Source organism: Etheostoma cragini, chromosome 10, assembly GCF_013103735.1.
Source record: "Etheostoma cragini isolate CJK2018 chromosome 10, CSU_Ecrag_1.0, whole genome shotgun sequence".
Taxonomy (NCBI): Eukaryota; Metazoa; Chordata; class Actinopteri; order Perciformes; family Percidae; genus Etheostoma; species Etheostoma cragini.
The window spans coordinates 12,479,917-12,502,600 of NC_048416.1; the positions used below are offsets into that span (position 1 = coordinate 12,479,917).

The 22,684-nt window shown below is 40.9% G+C and overlaps 1 protein-coding gene and 1 long non-coding RNA gene across 9 annotated transcripts in view; one reads left to right on the forward strand and one right to left on the reverse strand.

The window, feature by feature from the left end:
* The window catches only part of LOC117951290, a 33,823-nt gene extending 27,456 nt beyond the window's left edge, over positions 1–6,367 (forward strand). The window contains exon 2 of the long non-coding RNA XR_004658131.1: positions 5,445–6,367. This is a non-coding gene — a long non-coding RNA (uncharacterized LOC117951290). The remainder of the gene's footprint in view (positions 1–5,444) is intronic.
* LOC117951288 (glutamate receptor 3) overlaps positions 1–22,684 on the reverse strand; it is an 81,368-nt gene that overhangs the window by 24,457 nt on the left and 34,227 nt on the right. For all 8 annotated transcript variants that reach the window (XR_004658130.1, XR_004658129.1, XM_034882935.1 and 5 more), the window contains exons 4-7: positions 13,107–13,294; positions 2,145–2,198; positions 994–1,155; positions 15–182 (exon numbers count right to left, since the gene is read on the reverse strand). Coding sequence is in view for 6 of the 8 variants with exons in the window: in XM_034882935.1 (XP_034738826.1) it covers positions 15–182; positions 994–1,155; positions 2,145–2,198; positions 13,107–13,294 (572 nt within the window). In the remaining 2 variants the exon portion in view is untranslated. The remainder of the gene's footprint in view (positions 1–14; positions 183–993; positions 1,156–2,144; positions 2,199–13,106; positions 13,295–22,684) is intronic.

Sequence of the window (22,684 nt, forward strand, 5' to 3'; positions counted from 1 at the left end):
TCTCTCCCCCCCACCGTTTTAAGAGCTCTCTCGATGTCGATGCCTTGGCTCCAAGGTACAGCGGGATTGGCTAGGCAGTCTCCAGCGCTGCCCCGACGAGAGACATCCACACGTTGGCGCCGCAGGTACCTGAAGGCCTCTGCGATCACCAGAATGGCATCATGGGTCAGAGCTGAAGTATACTGTACAAAATCAGAAAGAAAGCAGTGCACGCTGTGAGACAGTAACACATGTTGAGAGGCAGAAGATGAGATAAAAATACAATTTTTCTAGTAAAGCCTTTACAGGAATTTATTGTGCAAAGATTCTCTAATATGCTTTCAAATAGTTTAAAATCACTATAGGTAGAACCTTTACATGAATATACCGTTGTGTCAAGGGAATCTGTTTGCAACCATTTTTGTTTGCCATAAAATGAATTGCACTGAAAATTGGGGCAGTTAATGTGTTGCTTTCAGCCCATGCATGTCAGTGCCCCCTGGTCGGGTCAGTGTGGGTGGGGGATAAAAATAGATTGATTAGACAGATTTGATTAGAAAAGCCAAGACATGTCTGACAGTCAGGAGCTCTTTCAAAACTTTTAGTGCAAAGTCGGGAAGTAAATTGAGCATTAAAGCATGATTTTATCTCCCACGCACCTTCCCTCCAACTTTGCCTGACCTTTTCACCACTGATGGTTGAGCTACTTGTTTGTTGACCACTGCACCATGACAAAATCTAATTAAATGCCATTCAAAATCCATTTCTTCCTTGATCATTGTTTAATTAGATGTAAATTGAAGCTGCAATATAACCTTGCCTTGCACCGCCCATCAATATATTGATTGCTGGGACGGTTGCAAAGCAAAGAGGAGGAAGCGAGGGAGGAAAACAGAATGACAAAAGGCAGACAGAGGATGATAGCAGCAGAAGAACTGATAGCACCGAGCGCACTTCAGAAGGGATGATCGTTGTAGTCTGCATGCACAATGAAAGGCCTTGCAAGCAAAGTACCTTCAGAGGCGTGTTTCGGGCTTCTGGGAATTCTCTTTCATCTAGCCGCTCCCAGCGCTGCATAAACTGCTGTACAATCGGGTTCTCAGGGTTGACTATCTGAAACCCTGAAATGTTGGCTCCACCGGCGAAGACTTTGTCCAAGCTCACGTTAGTAAATCCCTGAGATGAGACAAAAGGGAAATAGGGGAGGAGAGGATTCATGTCATATGTGTTTTCAGTTTTTTGATCCTACCTAGGGTGAAGCACCATGAAATATTAGCAGCTATTCTGGAAGCATTCACGGTGCGTTTTACTATATTATGAACCCTGCGCCGTATGAGAAAGCAACATGTGTTTGCCATTACACTGAGGCAAGTGTTTCTTTTCACACGTTGTGGTGTAACCTGAATTCATTGAAACAACTTAGCCAGTAGATAATCATGGGTGTGTTTCAGATCATGTAGAAGACAGAATGTAAACATCCTGGCTTTAATGTAATTTAAAAGATAATAATATATATTTTTTAATCATTTCAAAAACCTGTAGTTTTAGTGCTCCAGCTGCCTTTACATTTCCTTCTTCACCCTAGAGCTATGAAATAGAGTGATTTCTTTTTATGGTGAAATTGCTCTTTTTTAAGTGCAGTCATTGTGTCTTGACGTGCAAGGACATGTGTTTGACTGCTGCATAATCACATCTTTTAAAGTGCTGGTAACAGCAGCAGGGGATCAGCAAGTGAGATCAGGGTCGGCCTCCACTTTAAAACTCTTATGCTAATATCAAGGCTAAATGAACATTTCACCTTCCCAGAGTGGGAGGAAAAGATGGCTGCCCTCCAAAGATGGTTAAAAAAAGGTTAAATGCTGTTGTTTCATTGCTCAAGACATTGCTACTTACATACAAATACATTTATTTAGGTAAATATGAAATGTAGTCTGACTGCCAGATTGTGATTGATTAGACATGAGCAACAAGCCCTGTATGTACATAGAGTAGAGAGAAAAAGCAAAATATACACAAGCCTGTTTTTTCTTCCGATTTCATGCAAAAGCCTAATATCCATTGATTGTACATGCACATGTGTGCTCATGGCTGAGGCTAAGTCCAATCACATGCAGCAAAAAGAAGGTTCCACTCTCTCCCAGGGGAGCTGCTCGATGGTTACTCACCAGATTGGCCAGGATGTAGTGGTAACCACGGCTGTTCTTCCCCAGGGTCACAACCTATGGGAGAAAAACATCGATACAGTAAACCAACCATGAGCTGAGAGCTAAGAGCCACGGCTTGTATAAGTGACTACAACAATCTTTGTAAAGGCAGCGAGTGCACAGGATGCCGCTGAAGTTGAAACAAAGCAAAGTCGACTGCGGAATAACAAGAGAGATGGAGCGGTAAGAGGAAGTGTTCATTAACGGGGAGCTGATATTGAGAGAAAAACAGCATCAATGTGGAACACCCTTAAATATTCTGCACACTTTAAAGTCAATCAAGGTTAAGAGCGATGAGTCCTCCGTCGCTGGACAGAAGTTACAAACAGGGGGAAAAAACATTTCAACGAAATTTACTGGAGTAAATTTACAGTAAGACAGTAAGATGTAGATCTCGCTCTGCTTTGAAAATATCACACCTTTGGAGCATAACAGCATGTTTCAACCCACGCAGCCTGTCTGAAAATAGTAAGTGGTGTTCTAAGCCATTCCATCACTGTAGAACCAACCATATGCTGCCTTTTATTCTCTTCTTCCTTTTGTTCTTGGCCTGCAGATATATCAAATAGGGGGACTCTAAATTGCCCTGGCTTTTTTGAGCATTACATGCTGGACAGTGTTTTAGGCTGGGCCTCCTGAGGTTTGTTATTTATGAGTTTGCTGTGTGCTGTGGATGAACTTCTGAGCAGCTGCCATGCAGAAACCTGTCAACCATGTCTCGGTTTTCATCTGCGTTCTACAAACACAGCAACACAAGTTTACAGCAAAATCAGCATGTTTGCACATGTTCTGGCTTTGTCACAAAAACAAACTGTCAGTTTATCATCTGCTTGTGTGAGTGTGTGCGTGTTAGGCTGGGGATGTTGGATATTTGTTACTGTGGATCGTTTACGACATTCCCACTGAGTGACGAAAAGCAAACATGTATCTTCACATCCGTGGCTGCAAAAAGAAATAATCTTTGAAGGACGTTTTCAGTTTCACTCCTTTCAACTACAATTACAGCTTTTAATTCAGCCAGGGTGAACTTAACCTGACCTGGGTAGACTAGTATACAGTAGCACCAAACAATCATCCTTGCTTGGACTGAACCCCCCTCCCGAGTAAAATAAACCACTTCTCCCCCTCTTTTGTGGGAATCTGAAGGTTGTCTGGGAAAATAGAAGAGATGCTGGTGATGTATTTTTACTAAAAAAGGCACATGAGGGAGCCCAAACACACAAAGCCTTTCACTTATTATGCCATCAAGCTGCTTGGATGGGTCAGCGTTTTATGACAGCCTCCCCATCAGTAAGGCTTCAAACCTCCAACACTGCAGGGTATCAGACACGGGGGAGCAAACCAAGAAAGAGAAATAGAAACAAAGAGGAAATGAGCTGATTATAATGCAGAAATAGCAAGAGTTGGCTTTTAAAATCCATCAATCTGTATCTAATGAGAAAATGACAGACAGATCCGTGAACAGAAACACTTCCACGCCAGTGATATCAGAGCTTGATGGAGCCCACTGTAATTGTAAGTCTAACTGTCAGACTTTTAGCTCTGATGCCTTTTCTTGGACAAAGCCCACAGCTCCACACTCCTTCACCGTGTGCTAACCTTGACTCTGGCCGTTAAGCCTCCTCACAGCCTCCCCCCCCCCCCATGCCTGCTGCCCGCAGCTCACAGCCAGCCTGGCAACACCTACAAGCAGCAACCTTGGGATAAGGTAGAGCGAGACACTGATGACACAGAGATACACAGAACCTCCGGCCAAATCCCGCCAACCTCTCCCCCCAGCCTCTTTAATTAGAGCAGACGGCAAGACCCGACTCCAGTTGAGACAGACTGATTTCATTGTAACTCGTTGTGATGCACTGCTGATTGCCCTGTTCCCAAATCCCTACCTGCAAATGGTGATAACGATCTTTTAATGGCGTTGATAATATATGATTCTCTTGTATTTCCTGTAGAATCCAATATTACTTGAGTAATAACACACTTTTTTTGGAAACAATATTTACTCAGATAAGAGATAAGAAAATAAATTCTAAGTGCTGCTGAGTTACAGTACTGAAATCCGGAGGAATAGCTTTGGGGAAATAGACTTGTTTACCTTCTTTTGGAGAGTGAGATGAGAACACTGATGCTAATCTCATGTCTACAGGAACTGGAGTCCACACCTGATAAACTCAGCCTAGCATACAGACTGAAAACAGGGGGGACCAGCTAATTCTGTTCACAGTTCAAAAACACAACTACCAACAACTAAAGTTTGTGTAGTTAACACGTGGTGTCTTGTTTCTTATCCCCTCCCCCCAGGTGGTTTAATAAGGTTAAAAGGTCTTTTCCAGTGTAAGACATTTATACTTAAATACTTAAATATTAATGAATATATTCTTTAAAGCAAACATGCAATAAAGTCCATCTGCCAGATTGCAGTTGATAAGCCATGATAAGACAGTGTGTAGCTGACATTCATACTCAATTAACTTAGTGTAGTGAACAAATGAGTTACAATGTGTTAATGAATGAGGCGTAGAGGTGTTGGTAGGTGTTTTTTATTTTGAAATCTAGCTGTTTCCCTGTGCCTTCTGTCTCTATGCCAAGCTAGGCTAATCACACACAATTTACAGCGATAGTGCATAGTTTTTGTCTCAGCCCATGAGGAATTCTAAGAAATGACAACAAAACTGTTAACTCGTCCACATGATACAGCCTTCGGTGAACACGCACCAACCCCACCTCTCGTCCACGCAGTTGCTGAAGGACACGGAGGATTAAAAAATCAGGGTGGACTCTTCAGAAGAGGTAATTATCTTCACTTAAGTTTCTGAGCATGAAAGCATTCTGAGCATGGCCATACTGAGATTTACAGAGAGAGTTGTGTGGATCTAATAGTCTTAATTAGTTTGTAACTCATTTGGCAATAATGTAACAGACGTTCATTAATACAAAAAAGTTACACACTAAAGCTTTAAAATGTTAATCTATTCACTAACTTTGCTTCTTTGGTTTTGCTAATCATCTTCAGCTTAAAATGGACAGCATAGACTCTGCACAGAATCCACACCTTGGATTATCATCAGCCTCTATTTTTTGCCTCCCAATTGCCTTGAATTGATTTCTGTTGCTGTTAGTCGTCTTTAGGGCACAAACAGTAGGCAACATGCACAAAAAAAAGGCTACTAACCAATTATTCTGTTTCCCACTGACACTGACGAGAAGAAATGTGTTTAGTGCGCTACCCCTTCAATAATGCCATGCCTCTTTTTCTTACAGTGTACCCTCTTGCACATCGATCCACTAACTGGCTCTATCACCTTTTGTTCTTTTGCTGAAGGAGAGCACGCATTTTGCAGACTGGAGTTTTCTTTAAAGCCTGATGGGGACAGACAACCAGGATGTCCTTGGGTTCACCCTCATCCAGACTATGCGTGCCTCTGCCCTGCCACACAGAGAGCCCTAAATGTAAAACTACAGCTATACATTCTCAATACACACCAGACCGTTTTCCCCCTAAGTCTGACATTTTCACTGCAGTTTGCTTTAACACAGGAAGAAGCAGACTCAAAGTGATACGTTTCCCAGAGTTTATAAATATCACACCATTTACTGAGGCACATAAAAGATCATTCCTGCATGAAAATGATGCAATTACTTTTAGCCTCTTACTGAGCTAAGACTGGACTCCAAACCAAACTGAAACAGAATGCTACTAGCATTAGGGCTGTGTTTGATGGCTATTTATAATAATTGGTTGATTATTTTTTGCAAATAACCAACTCAGAAAAAAGAAAAATCCTGGTCTTGCTATAGCATCACAGTATATTAAAGAAAACTAACATTTCAATCCCTCTGGACCTTCATCAAAGGAATTTTCAATAATAAACACAACTGTGGTCTTAAATACATTCTGTTTCTCCCATTCTGTGTCCCCAGCTGTGGGACAAATGACAATCATTTATCAATGGGAGTGTCTCTCAATAACAAGAGCAGAGTGTAGGATTTTCCTTTTTTCCAATTTTGTGATATGTTCCAACGCCCTAGCACAGAAGAATTGTTGGATGTGCCAATTTCTTCAAATTATCAGCTTAAATATGCAGTGCACAGATCATATTGAGCAGAGATAACTAAGGATGGTAAGTTTCTGTATGGGCGGGGCGGGGTCATTTGAACTGTTGTTTGCTGAAGCGATGCAAAGGTCATGGAAAAAAAAATTCTGAACAGTTTGTCCTAGTTAAAGCTTCTAATGATCAAATCAGAAGCAGGAAGTCAAACATTCAGATTCTCTCTCCACAGTGAAACTTCACATTAAGTCCAACTCATTGGAGACTTGCAATGATATGTTTAATTTTCTTTAGTTTAATTATATTGACTGTAGCAAACATATTTATTGGAGAGTTAGCTGCCACAAAGAAAGATTAACTATATTGGGTATGTAATTGCCTGTTTGAAGCTGAAGTGCACAGTTTTTGACAATGACAACAAAACTGCTGGTGCACCTACATGATGCAAACCTTTCGTGATCGTGCCCCACCCTTCCTCCACGCAGTTGCTAGTAGCCAAGGAGGACACAGAAGATTAAAACAAACATTTTGAACTCTTCAATAGAGGTTATTATCTTCACTCGAGCTTCTGCGCGGGAAAGTTGCCAGACAACATAATCTTCTGACGATAGCCGTACTGAGCTAAACAGAGAGTTGTGCCGAGCTGATAGTCTAGTGATTAGCTGTGTAGCAACTTATTTGGCAATAGCTTGAATGTATCAATGTCGCAAAGTTACACACTTTAATTAAGCCTTAAATGTGCCACTGATGAATATTTTATTTACTCGGCTATTAAACTTACAGTCAACTTCAAATCATTTTTTCTTATTCCTGCATACAGAGAAACACATTTCGCAGTCCACACTTGAGTCACATTTTGGTTTTGCTGATGCAACCAATTATTTAACATCTTTACCAGGACGTTGTTTAATAAATAGATATCAAATATGAAGAAATAGAGAAATAATTAGCTATTATTGATGGATTTGTTAAATCCTGCAAAAAAAGCTCACTACCGAATCAGAATGTTCTTCTTTGTTTAATGTATGGTTTATGTGGCCTTTATCGGCACCTACTGGCCCGGCCACTGTTTGTCGTTTATGCATTATAGTGTGGACAGAGAAAATGAGTAAAACAAAAGTCTTGTGTACAGAATTGGTTGTTTTTTTTTTTTAAATGGAGGGGGGAAATATATAAAGTTTCCAAATATGTTCCTCATGGAATCCATAGTATTTAGTATTTATTATCTGCTAGTGTTAGCTGTCATCTTTGGAGTAACTCACAAATTAAATGTTGACACAGCTTAAAAAATGAAAACCCCGCTATCAGCAATGATCCGGCCTTGATTTTCTGGGGGGATAACTGAATGCAGGGCTGAGGTTGTAGTAACAGCACATTTGATGTTTCTGGCTCAAAGCCTAAATCTTGTTTTTAAATGAAATTTGCATTATTTACAATAGTTATTAACAAGCTGCAGATACTGTTGAGATACCAATGTGTTCCAGTTCACACAAGATGGGGTATCTGAGCTACATGCTTTCATACAAAAGGAATTCCCTCTTCTGCAGTCACCAGTTTCGCTTCAAGACTTTTGGTGGAAGTGCTCTTGGTGGAGCACTCTCTAATTAGCAGCCAGTAGTGGCTGAGAAGCTTTTCTAAGCAGTCAGGATAGATATAGTGTTGGCCTCCCCCCAAATGCAGAACATTTTAGAAACACCTGACTCGTATTCAGATGATATTTCTCTGCTATACTAGAGCAACGTACGGCTTAATACCTTGGGAGGAAGGAATCCTTGGCTGCAAAACAGCAAGGTGGCCTACCCTGTTTTCGCTGAAAATGATCAGGGTCATTTTTCTTGAAAAAAATGATGTCTATGGTTTAGAGACTGTATTAGTAGGGGATTGTGCTCTTGACACAGTTATAACTACATGTGTGAATTGTCAGAGTTACAGCAGACCGGTCTTAGCCTCCCTTCCAGTTGTGGAGTCAGCAGGTCACATTTTGTTTAATGATAACATTTTAATCCCATTTAATTCTATAATCGCAGGAAGTAAATGGCCCTCAACAGCCAAGGTTGGTGCCAGGGATTTGAAAGCACTACGTATCCCCGGCTTTATGTCAGAAAAAAGGGGTTTGGCTATGTTTCTGTCGGCCCCTCCTCTCAGAACCCTGAGGACAATGAGCTGAAGTTGACATCAGGAGAACCCTTCACATGAGTGGCGACATTAGCTCATCTATGAGGTTGTAATGCCTGTAATGTCAAGGTTTTATGTGGCAAATTTTGTGTTGTAACTGTGTTGAGAGTGCCAGAGTACAAACAGTGTATTCAGCTTTAATTTCAGTTTGTGCTTGTAATTGCATGTCTGTTTGCCAAAATGTTACATGAGCATACACATGTCATCTCCTACTTGATAAAATGTTGATAGCAATATCAATGTTCCCTTTTTTCACTGTGGCATCCACTTCACTGATTAAGCATTGCAATGTTTTATTATCAGCTGCTGGCAATCAATCATCCCTTCTCCTCTCCCACAAGTTCATATCATCCATGGTCAAATGTCTTTCCCTTTCTTGATTTTGATATAATGCAAAGATTTTTACATACCATAATAAATTCAAGTATGGATTCTTCTTCCAGTTCATTCAAGAACAGAATGATGGATGATCTCCAGTTCTCCATTGGGAGGCAATGTGGCAAACCTTCATGCCTCTACAGGCGGCAGAATGTTGTCCTAACAAATCCCCAGATGAACCTCCCTTTTTTTCTCTTTCTGTAAATTCTTTTCACTTATTGTGCGTTTTTATTCCTGCATGAAAATGCAGCTTTGTGGCTGGCGGAGCGCTCACTGCCTGCCTGTCTTTGAACAGCTTGCGTGCCCTGGGCCTGTCCCAGACGCCATTCTTTTTTTCCTTTTGTCCCACATGCCTCTCTTTACACTAGTGATGAGCAGGTTGTTGCCTCTGAGCAGAATCCAGCACCAAAATCCCTGGAGGGAAGAGGCCCAGGAAGAAGCATTAAGGCAGATATGATGCTATATGTGCAATCTCATAGATGGCAATAAGGCATGAGCATATGTACAGTCAAACACACACACTCAATAGACTGGCATGCTCTTTCTGGAAAATGATTGTTACGACAAGTGCTGGTTATACCAAGATGATTATCTTATATTAAATCATAGTTCAAATTCTCTATACTGCCACACACATTTTTCTCAGCATCTCATAGCATAAACCTAGATGGTTCAATGAAACGCATCCATCGTTGGATATGATTCAGCAAGCAGAGCTGGCAGAGGCTCTCCCGTTTTTGTCGTAAGGGAAGGATTGCCATTGGGTTAATTTATCTGCAGTGCAGTGTATTGATGGAAAGGCCCTATGGGTGATAAATCCTGAGTGGTTGTTACAGCATAACATGATAATAGCAAGGGTGTATCATTCTCCTCAGCATCCTAAAACAAATATGTTGGGAGACTCACTCTGGTCTTATACAAGCAAACCAAACTGTTCCTGATGCAGCAGTATGCAAATACTTCCCTTACCGTGTTTCTACATCATGGCAAGTGATAGGTGAAGCTAATGAAATGGACGTTGTTGAGTGACATCCAAAAAAACATCCAGTGTTTTTCTGTGTGTATGTCATGATTTAAATGAATTGCCATCCCACACCTAAGGACATGTTGTAATTAGAGCTGAGAAAATTAGTCAATTAATTGATTAGTCTTTAAATTAAAACAAAAATGCTAAATATTTACTGCTTTTAGCTTGTCAAAGCATCTGCAAACTTAGTTAGTGATTTTATTTTTCAATTGAAAGATGTCATCTACATCATTAAATTCATGAATATATAACCATCAAATCCTAGTTGTAGTAACTATTTATTAATAGTTCATCAGGACTGTGTGGGTGTGGTTTGGTCACATTTATTTGACAGATTGGGCAAAATAAGCAAACAGCAGCCAAATCATCAGATGCTGCACAGATGGATGTGACAGATGAGCCCCACCCACTTCAAAGCTCGCCTAAATTACCAAAATTAGCCTACTTAGCTAATTTAAATTTGCTTGATGCAATGGCGCTTTAACTCATATCGAAACAAAGACTTCAATTTGGATGGGTTGGCATTGGGTGTTGAGTCCTGGACAATTGAAAGTAGAATTCAGGACAGTTGCGGGATACTGAGGATTTTTGTTCTATTTGGAGCCCTGCCTTTGAACAGTCAATAACCGTTGGTGACAAAAAAGCAAATTTTACTTGAGTAAATATACTACCACTGAATGTTCCTTGAATTATTTCAGAAAAACTCTAACGGTGCAGTGAACTACTGTAGAAGAGCAACAAAGGCCCAGCAGGACCAAAGCATTAGCAGCCTCGATCAAAGGTGGACCTAATGAGGAGCAGCATGGAGGGTTTTCTTTGTGTGCAATTTTACCAAATTGTGGAAGCTCAACTCTTGCCTATTCAAGCTAGCTCTACACCCCATGAACTTTACTGCCTGGTATAAAGACATTCTATGTGGGATTACTCCGACTGAAATCATAAAACTAAGTCACTGATCTGATTCCCATTTCCCCCAGCAATCAGCTGGCTGAATCTGTCCTGCCTCATAATCCTCTCTCAACAGCAGCGTGACCTTGGCGGATTGAAGCGACAGGTCGACATTGCAACACACAGACACCGGCCTTGGCACAAACTCTCCTTCCCAGAGATGAAACTCCATCCATCAATTATCAGTTAACAGAACTGCAGCAGCAGGTAGAAGCAGCGGGTTTCCACATAGCTGACAGTGGGTGCCATTTTTGGTGTGATTGCCCTCATGGGAGACAGTCCATCCGTGTTTCAATCTATAATGGTATGGCCCAATAGGGGGCGGCTGGAGAGTGAAGTCCAGCAGCTTCCCTGAATGCCTGTGACTCATCCATATTGGCAGCTCTTGCCAGATTATTTCAATTAGCTCCCACAATCTAAAAACTAAAATCCCACGCTGAGGTTGTCACTGAAAAGGGGAGAAATTGAGCACACTGCTGCTTTGAAGGTTAGCTGTTGTATCCGCTTTATTTTGCCCTTTCCCTTACACTAAAACAAAGTTTAGACAGAAACATGTATGATAGTTGGAGCTGGAGGAAGGGAAACAGCTCCCTCTAGAAGAAAAAGAAATAATTCATTAATGGGAAAAAAAGAAAGAAACAGGATTTTATTGCCCTGTATCCTTATTATTGTTTGCAAGGGGGGGATTAAAGAGGCACCATTGATGTGCCTCTCATGTGATTTGTAATGAATATTAAAGCTTTTCTTAAAAGCTGATGCATATTCTAAACACAAAAAGGAAATAGATTTCAGTATAGACCCTAAATAAAGTGAGGAAATCAGCAGCACAACAATTAAATTAGACACAGCAAATTAATACTAAAAGCCATTCTGCTTTAAACTATGACTCTGAAATCAAATTAGATTCATAAAAAAACAAGTGAAACTAACATTCGTTGAGGGGATATTGTGAGGCAGAGAGAAGCCAACATCTAAATGAATGTTAACCAGCAGAATCCAATTCGGGAGCTGATTGCCTTATAAGCAGGCAGCAGCAGGCGGAGGAGAGCAGGGTGGAGCGGGCCAGCCGAACAGAGTAGATGCATGGCATAATAGCCACTCATCCATTCGTGGTAATTGTGTTTCCCCTACTACAACGACTGGTGGACCTTTCATTTCCTCCCCGGGCCATGGACGTGATAGAGGAAAGGAGGTTTGGGGTTGTTAGAAGAGGATTAAAAGGGATGCATCATCCAGTGGTGTCTTCAAATGGCTGCTCACGTTCGGACCTCTCAACCTCGGGCAGCTTCAACATACCAGCCTCATACTTAGCAACCAAACAACACCAAACAGAGATCCTTAAACAGGCAGGAACACTGTTAAGCCTTAATAAGGCTCAACCAAATTAGATATCAGCTACTTGTAAAAACTCACATAGGAGGAGATCATTTTACATTCTAAGACACTGAATTATTGACTCAATGATTCCACAAATCAAAAGGCCACTCCAGCAGTTTAGTACTGCACTTCCAATCACATGACAACAATTTAAACATGCATAGACGGATTTTTTTTTTTGCCTTTAGTGGAAAAAACATTGACATAGTATCACCTTAGAAAGTTGATCTGCAAACAGTGGCATTGCGTAGCCATGGTGCCACATGAGTCCACTATTTACCCTTCTTTTAGCTCTGTTTAGTCTCCAGCAACTCCTGAGGGGATATTGTAGCCCTTAAGTTGCTAAAAGCTCCACTATGTTTACCAGGTAGTAAATAATGTTTGTCAATGTGCCAATTGGTGCTGGGCATCTGTGTTTTTAACAGCTGCCTTCTGTGGCCAAAAACGAAGCTGATGAGAGCAGTGAGAGTGAACCAAAACAATTAAATCCTCAGAGCTGAGGGAAACTTGGTGATAGTTGGGTGATACTTCTCTGTGGGTTTGTAACAATACTCATAGTCATTTGATCCCCTGTTTATAGAAAAAAATAATGATTAGATCAGCTTTAAAATGGAAGTATGGATGAAGCTCACATATTGTGGATCCTACATTTCCCATAATGCAACTCATCACCATCTTTTTTTAGAATCTCCTTGCATAGTAATCGACCATGCCTTTCATGCTCCACACACTTCTTGTGCCTCTTGTTATTAATTTGTAGTCTCCCAGTCCAACTCCATCACCATGACTACTAAAATGACATGTAATACTGGTGGATTGGCCCTTTAATATTTGTCACCTTGTACATTAGACTTGCTTGGTAATTGTGTGACAAAAGCAGGAGGCAACAAAAGGGCTAGATGGACAGCGTAGGTGTTTGGTTATATGATCTACAGGAGGTACCCCATGTCTAGTGAGTACGAGGCTCACCTGTTCTAATATGGTGTTGATCCTGTCCACCTCGCAGTCAATCACAAAGCGCTTCTCCTGCCTCCTGTCCATCTCCTCGATGATGCGCTTGAACTCTGCTGCATCGGTTGTGCTGCTAACAGAGCGGGCGGTCACCTGCCAGTTGTTAGCTACTGCTGCCTCCATGATGGCCTGCAGTATAGAGAAACCTAGAGAGAAAGAGAGAGAGAGAGAGAGAGAGAGAGAGAGACCCTGAGGATTAGACACAAAAGAGACTGGCACACAGCAGCAACAGTTATGCAAAAACTAAGAGACTGCTAATTTATTCCAGAGAGGTTTTCGCTCCAAACCAAAGGTTAAAGGGCCATCTCATTACAATCTAAAGTAGCATTCCAAAGTCTGCAAGCCCCCTAAAATATTGTCTAGAGTCTAGACTTTTTTTCCTGTGTAGAAGTGATTGTGAATTTACATTTACATATTGAGAAGGCAATATCATAATGAAGTGAAAGGACAGGAATCGTATCTCTATATTATTAAAAGATCAGCGGGTGACGTTATTGCACTTGGCATCAATTAAATCACGGCACTTAGCTCAGCCACATGTTGACTTTGACAACGTGGTGAAACACGTCGCAGCCCCTGTCTCCTTGGAAGATTGTGCCAGCTCATTTAAAAATAAAGACGATGAAGAAGATTCATCCAGGCCAGGAGTAGAAAGAGAGATCATTATGCTAACAGAATGAGCCCTTCTAATGATTAATTCACACGTGAAATATTTTCATTTAACAGAGTGCTCAGAAACACTGTGGTCAAATCACACACCACAAAAAGAAGAGTGTAGTCCTATTTCTGGTGGGACAGATTGCACATAGCACAAGATGGAACAAAAAAAAAGCCCCAACTCTTTTCCACTGTACAACGGCCGAGAATGAACATGAAGCTTATTAATGACACTGCTGGTATTTCATTGAGCCATGGTCTATGCAATTGCAAACTGTATGTAAAATAAGCTTCTCTCCCTTCTCTCTACTCATTTTTCATTGTCCCTATCGTGAACTGAAAAGGGAGAAAATAAGAACTTGCAGCAACAGCAAATTCTGGCACACATTCAGACATATACAGACCTTACATGACGATTTATTTATTTATATATTTAAAATATTTATATAGTATGTAATATCAAATGTGATTGGGTGTTGTGCAAATTGTCGGACACACCAGTCTGAACAGCAGTGTGCTCAGTAAATGTTGTCATATATTTTCTAACTGGGAGCCATTTCTCGGCACAACCTTATCTCTATCAACCGGCTGCAGACAGCCAACAAAGCCAGCATAGAGACCAAAGACACAACAACAGCTATGACAAGAAAACCACTTTGTGACTCTCTTCATTTCACTGCTTTTGCATTTCCCTTCTTTTCCATTCCATCTGAATGGTCAAGCCGCCTTCTTTTTCTTGACTGGTAAATGCTCTGAGACTGCTGCGCCACATGGCTCTGCACTCCCGGGGTGACGCCGCCTCTGCAGCACACAGTCACATCTCCACCAAGTGATCTTTTAGCGAAGTGACACAGCAAGCAGCGGAGCCCGACGCACAGTGTGTCAGCTTCTGTATATTGGAGGATTGGCATACTGCCTGCAGACATCAGCCTACCAGACCTCAAGGTTATCTTGTTACCCGGTTATCAGATCACATCTCCAAGGGGTTCAGCATATAGTCCATGAATGTAACCTGTAGCACAACACTGTGTTCACATGATGTGTTAGAAGCATGCAGAGGCACACTTATAGTCACTTTGTGGATTCAGGGTCTTAGAGGTGGTTAAAAGTAGCAACACTTTTACATGTGACATGAAACATCACGGAGCAATAAGAATGTGAAGGTAGTGTAGTATGAAGGCATAACATCGTCAAATGTACTATTTTGTTTTTTTAACCGGACAAAAGTCCCACTTTCCTCAGAAAAAGAAAGGAATCCAAGAGTTAAGAGACCATCTGAAGCCTTTCTGAAGCATCATCATTTTTCCATGAGCACAGCAGCGGCAGTCTCTCATGTCGCTTACCTCCTCTTATCTCCCCTACCTAAAGCAAAAGTTACAAAATGAAGGTTTGAATAACATAGATGCATTATTCATTTTCCTCAGGCATGTGCTCACAACCTCACCAACCACAAGCCAGCTGGATAGCATGCCGGTCTTTCCAGCAATAAAAGCCTCTCACATTAAGAGATGTCATGCAGATTAACTGGGTCAAAATGATCTGTGTTGGTTTGGAAATTGTTAAGAACACGGCTGGTAAAGGTACAAACGGTAATGAAACACACTGTAATCACATTGGGTGTAAGACATGCCATGCACTAGGTTAAATAATAATAAGGCATGTCTGCGTGAACTACGTTTTTTTAGGGTGCTGCTGCACCCAAACTAAAACCATGTTTAAAAATTGCATACATTTATTTTAATGAACTGATTATAGATATGAATTTACTCCCTTTCATTACAATTAAATGTAGTTTCATTTAAATTTTTGGTTGGTAAGAGATGAACTCATTTTTTGATCAGAATGAATCTCCCAATTTTGTCAATAGGCACTTCTAGTCGCGCGAGATAGTTGTGGGAAATTTCCAGTATAGTTGTTACTAAGCCAGTAACATGGCAAAAGAGCGAATTTTGGAGTTCTTCATAAATCAATCAAAGGCTAACAAGTATTATGGACCTGAGTCAGAAAACCCAGCAACTGTAACTGAAAGAAGTAGCAGCACCTCTCCACCTGTCACTCCCACAGCGACTCTGACGAGGCAGCTAACTTTTGATTTGATTTACTCTAATTCAGTGATGTGTTTTATACCTTGTATTTTGTGGCTCAGTGTTTGAGCTTGTAATAGGCCTGTTCTGTATAATTGTCGTAGCTCTGTGTCTATATCCTGCGTTACCCGTGCCTAGATTTTCCCTGTCGTGGATTTAGGATTTCATTCTTGTTTTGTTTTTGCGCTTGTCGATTGTTGTGATGGATGCAGTGTGATGTGTGGTGGTTGACTTTGGCTGAAAATGCCACTCTTGAAATTTGTCAGCACCCCCAACTCAAAATATGTATGCCGTGTAATAGGGTGGACATTTGTTTGAGGACTGAAGTTATCAGTGCAATAGTTGATTCCTGTGCTGCTTGAAATACACAATAACATGTCTCAGAAGATTTTAGATGGCAAAAGAAAATACGAATGTTCACAGGGGAATGCTTGAGGGATTTGAGGTTTAAACATTTAAGTATCTCTTGTGTCTAAATACAATCTGTGAATTTTCCAGTTTTCATTTCCAAGGTCTGAGGTGCAAGAAAAACATGAATTATGCTCTTATGTGAACGAAGGAAACAATGTTCTGTCAATCAGATTAGAATCACAGAGGGCTTTTATTTTGAAATTGCTGATTTGTGCGCCGCTCGTCTCCTCCTGCCTCCAGCAAGCCCTGAACTGTGTGGGAACAATTGGATTCATTTTAGATTCAGTAAAGATTCCATGCCTGCCTAGTTTTACATTTGTATGGAAATTAAGAGATGGGATCTCGTGGTGGTAAATAGTCTGTCCAGAAATGGATAACTTTTGCTCCTGTTTTTCCACAGTCAGCGGAAAACTTTACGTTTAATGACGTACACTTCAAAAATTGAAAATGAACAAAATCCTTTGAGCGAAACTTAATCTGGCAGCAGCAACGAGATTGGCAGCTTCGTTTTCATCTCCACCAGCAAGTACAAATAAAGCATCATTTTGTCATTCCATGCTTCTCTGCATAAATGCCGGTCACCTTTTTCAAATCAGAGTCCATTTCAACCTAAGCCTTTCAATGGCATCAACCTCCTAAAAAGCATTGGAGAATCCTCATAAATGCATGTGCTGGTAATATTTATTTCTAACATGTAGAACATCTATAAATCCCTTTCAACCCTTCACCTTTAGGAGCCCTACAGCTGTGTGGCATCTAAAAATGTAATGCCGTCAACTCCATAAATTATGGAAGACAACAACAATATTTCCTTATCACCAGCTATAAATCCCCTGCTGTAAAGAAGTCGCAGCCGCATGCAGCGGCTTTTGCTGATCATGCTCCTCAGAGCTAATCATGCCATCGAGACAGGGAGAGTTTTAACATGCTGTAATGCTCGCTGATGCCAGTCACATTATGTACTGTAAACACTGACACATACTGAGAGTTTAGCATAGCACAATGTGTGTATTTGTATCTAGCAAAACCGAGTAGTTACTGAATACTCTGACTTATTGTGACATTTGTACTGTACTGCCACAGGTGACTGCAGGGGGGTGCATAATGATTATAGAGAAACTGAAAACTACTTGTTTGAGTAAATAAGTTAAAATTACAGTTACTTAATAATACCGTCAATTGATTTTCTTGCCTTTTTCCAAAGAAAACCCTTTAATGCTGCCCTGTAGGCCAAAACAATTTTGTGAGAAATTGATGACGTTGCTTTGTACTCCACACTGCTAGAGTACAAGTCAACATTCTCCATCCTCACAGACTGCAAGCGATGCATGAGAGCAATACAGCAGTTTATAGTCTGGTGTTATATATTTTGCACAAGAAAACAAGGACTACTCCATTTCCAAACACCGTACATCACGTTTCTTTTGGCCAACATTGATAGAATGTAGGTTTAACAAACGTGAACTCAGACTTTAAATTTGAGCCAGTCAGACTGAAGATTGCACCCCCACCGAGACAGAAAACGCGTGTTTGAATTTGTTGTCTGCAAGGGATGCATGTACTGTAGGCAAACGTGCATGCAGGTCACCTGGAGTTAATTTGAATTTGAAGTTAGTGTGAGAGTTTTTTTCATACTCGTGCACACTATAAGTATAAAATGTGTGTGTTGTAACCTATGGTTGCCTAAAACCCCTTTTTCTGTTTTCTGTCCGAAGAGATGATTACATGTGTCTCTGTAGAAGCATAATTCCAGCCTCAGTCTTTACACGCTTCATTGAAGTGAATAGGAGGCAGAGTTAATATTAACAGAAAGGAAGTGTAGAGAGTGGGAGTGCAAGTGGCTGTGGGGTAATAGCAAGGGCATGCCAATGGGGGGGATTTGTGTCCGGGTCTGAGTTCCATGTTGAATATGTGGAGTGTTCAAGCTAAAACGGGGTCATATTGTGTTTCTCTTTAATCTCAAACACACACTTGAAACAACTGTGTAGTTTGTGGAGAAGTGTATAAACGGCTGCGATGGGTAAAAACTCAATTATTTCTGCATTCCTCTTTAAATCTATATCAGAATATTGCAGAGTCTGCTAGCAAATCTCCACGGAGCCTAATGACGTCCCGTGTGCTTATAAATCAGAGCTGTTGCGAATTAGATGTTGTGGCAGTCCAGCATACAGCGGCTGAGTGCGAGCTGCAGTCCTCTTCTGCGTCTGTGAACCGGATCTTAACAGGATGAGTTTTGAAGCGTCACCCGTGGCGGCTCAGCTGTAATTGAATTGAGTTGCATCTAATCACATTGCCCAGCTCCTTTGGTTTGCTGCCTCTCATTAGGGTACGGTGCAGAGTGTCACAGACCTCATCGCTCGCTCTCTCTCTCACTCACTCAAATCCCCCTCTCATATCTCACAACTGATCCGGCCTAACTAGGCAAATCAGAGAAACCATATTGCAAATTCCTCCAAGCATCCAGCTAAACATCCAGCTTGGCATGAGCCACAACTATAACACTTGCTTACATAACACTGCATCATCACACTGTGTCATCGTTGGTATTACACGAATCCATCAAGCCAAAATCTAATCTACTAATCTAATCAAATAATGAAATGTAAGTAAATAAGTCGCCACAAACTACACTACAGCGTGCAATAAGTAAAGGGAACCACCAGCATCTGATTCCACCGACAAAACTGAGGAATGAAGGGCACAAAAAAACCCAGATCTGAACTCATTTCTGCACATGAAAACAGTAAAACAGTAAATGTTGCTGCTCTCCCCTCCAACTTGCCAATCCTCTGGTAAATGAGGGTCTTTGGCTGGGCGAAACGCCCTGCTGAGCACCGTCCAGGGTCTCAGAGGGAATCAGAAACAACTGAATTGAAACACCCAAGATAATGGCTTCCACTCATAATTGTGGTGTTTGGCTTGTTTAGGACCAAACAACTGTATAGAAAGACTGAAAGTGAACTTTCCAGATACCACAGCAATTTCCTTGCTGCCATATGTTGCTAGAGTATATACACTATTTATTTAAAGTGTCATTTCACCAAAGTACTAAAAAACATCTTAATACACAGCATTTGTAATACATGCACTGTGTATAAATCACCTAGTGGTACAGAGCCAAGTTATTTTTTATATCCGTCTCCGAAACTTTACTGGAGATATTGAATTCCACTCCACTATACTAGGGTGGAGGCAAAATATAGACAAAGACATATATCTTAAAATGTTGGCAAATCTACACTTTCTTCATGGCTAGATTCCACTATAGCAAGGTGTGAACATATTAATATGACAGATACCACTACAATGTGTTTTTTTAAAGATTACATTTCTGATATGTTTGCACTTGTATTACTCTGTAAACTATAAGAGGACTGGTGTAAGAGCCAGTAAATAACATGTTACATTTGTTAAAATTGATTTCCGTATGAATTTAAACAAATAGTGTGAATAGTGTATTGTCAGTTAATTATGTAAAGTCATGTGTATATTATTATACATATTATATGATAGTGCTGCTGTGATGATTTGTGGTGCACATGTGGATGAAGGTTTTGGAAAAATAAATAACTAGTCTGCAAACTTGGAAAAGAATAAACCTTGTATTGTGTTCTATCACGTAAAATGTGTGGTATATGGAATATGACATCAGGTCGGTAATGGACTGATTTGTAACTTTTGGAGGAAATTCCCTGACAGTGAGAAAATTCGCAAGAATCTTGGATTAAACTGGATCAAACATGTTTTAACACTGTAAATCCAAGCAAGATTTGCCTCCCCCCCCCCCTCCCCCCATGTGCCGTAAGCACACAAAAAAATGCTCCAGCTGTCAAACTCTCACTCTCTCGCTCATTAATTACATCTCCATGTATGTTATAATTTATAAACATTCCCAGAGTTGCTATCTCTTCATTGTCTTTTGAGGAAGCCAAAACAAATACTTAGAGTACTTAGGGCCGGGTGAGTGTTTGCCTCTGGGCGAAGTATGCTCACAGGGCTCTGAGAATCCCTGCAGTGTTTGTGCAGTGGAGATCAAAATCTTGGGCTGGGAGAGAAAGTACGGCTTTATATTTCCTCTCATTAGTCATCTGGCACAAGCCCACAATTGATAGAAAATTGTGAAAAATGGTTTGCTGGAAATATATGACCTGTGCTCTTGACTTCTCCAGCAAACCATACAGAAGCAACAAACAGGCAATCAGTGATTTGATGAAGAATGAGATGAGAATCTCTAAGCAGCTGTAAAGACATGGTAATTAAGGTGCCTTTGAGGAACGTGTTTAACTACTGGAAATGCAAAGAGGAAGCTAGATTTAAAAGCAGGTCCATCCAATTTATGTAATTCAGAGGAGGAAAGGAACGGTAGAGCCGCAGCTACAGTTTAAGCTCCTCCACTTCGCACTGCCCACGGGAGAAGGAAGCTTTACCTCCGTGGTAGAAACGTATCAATCGCCATGGCACGAATGACAAAGTAGCCCAAAACTGTGTAGCCAAGGCTTTGATGTAGTGTTTATAGTAGACATATAACCAAAAAATGTTTCACCGCCAAATGTAGTCCTAATCAAAAAGACATGTCTTTTTGATTTGACAGTGCATGTCAAATCAAACAGAAGCAGCATGCTGTCTGTATCTTTAGAAGTGCAAACACGCAGGAGGGAGGAGAGTTGCGCTTTTTCCATTGTAAAAATCCACCCACAGACATTTCAGAGCTTCTCCATCTCTGCCTGTCAGTTTTTGTACGCTGGTCTCTCTCTCACTCACACCGCATGCTGTGACGTATAGGCACATATACCGGAATGGACAGCTAACACACACATCCAATAGTGTCTGCATGTGTGTGTCTGAATGGATTGATCAAGTGGTGCACCAAACTCTCTGGGCAGCGGTGGCTGATCAGCTGAAACTGAAAGAAAAATGACAAAAAAAAGAGACTTTAATGAAAACAAATCCAAATGTTATTTTACCCTTGTGCTTTAAAATGACATACATTATATATTTCTTGTGTTGTTTCTACAAACAAATTTGCCCTGTGACACAGTGTAACATCAAAGCAATCAACCTCCACTATGGGAGCATGAAGCAAAGGCCAGGACATTTTGTTATAATGAAAAAAGAAGAAGAAGCTCCCAGCAGTAATTTCATGGCTGCTGAAGCTAGCAGTGGGTAGGTGGTAAAATGGCTTTATTCCAGGTTCAGTTAAAAGAGGACACTGAGAGAGCATAGAGGTTTATTGTCTGCTTATTGTGACAGACGAGGGCTTTGGTGTCACTTCTTTTAAAGGCACAGGTGATTGACTTGTAGTTTTTTCAAGGGGCTACTGAATTACAGAGGTTGCTAGTGCAGGATGGACTATCTGTATATTTGGATGTCACTTTGGCAGTGATACTGGTTTATGTGTGCAGAAGAAAAACGGCGAGAAAATGCCATGATGCATAGCTTCGTCCATGTTTCTTTAATATTATTTTTCTTGTGCATTTTATGCCTTCTCTGATGTGCCCTTTCTTGTCAGCGTGTCCAAGCTGATTTATTCTCCTTATGCATGCATAATTTAGTTGTTATGAAGCCGGCGTGAAGGAGAGGGCCACTAAAGCACAAGAGGTGTGTGTGTGTGTGCGTGTGTGTGTGTGTTTGTGTGTGTGTGTGTGTGTGTGTTTGTGTGTGTGTGTGTGTGTGTGCATGTGTAAAGTCTCAGCTGGGTGCAGCTGATGTGCCATTATAGTGGCTGTGATGAGACCACAAAGCCAAGGAAACAAGCTGCAGTCTATGATATAGACATGGCTGCAGTGTGGAGCTGGCATTCACACTCATTATCTCACATTGTGAGCTGAGACTATAAATCAACAGTTGTGGGTGACAATATTGCACTTCACTAAACATTATTTTTGTGAAATGTGTCCAAATGGCATAAAAATAACTAGTATTACAAATTAAAAAGGGTGGAAAGCAGCTGACGGATTTTTGGGATAACACAGGAAAATATGACTTTGTTTTGCCAGACATCTGCACAATAATGAGAATGCATATTAAAACCACACCTTCTTAACTGGTTATGTACTGTAGAAGAAGAAAGGGATAGCCATTTCATGCCTGTCTTCACATGTTTAATCACTGGAGCTTGGACTTTCCTTTTGGTAGTGTATGCCATTGCTTGATTTGTTATGTTGTTTACAATGGTAAGAGCAATGCCAAACGACTACAATCAAATTAAAGGACAAACTTGATTTGGTTTGCCATCAAAGGCATCCAGGAGCGCAGCGGGAGTCATTCATTATTTGACTCTTTTAGGGAACAAAGGCAACTGTCTCTGGATGGCCAATTAGAAGGATTGCTGAACAATAGGGAGCAAGGTTCGCTTTAGTTACAATGTATCTAACTGATTGCCCC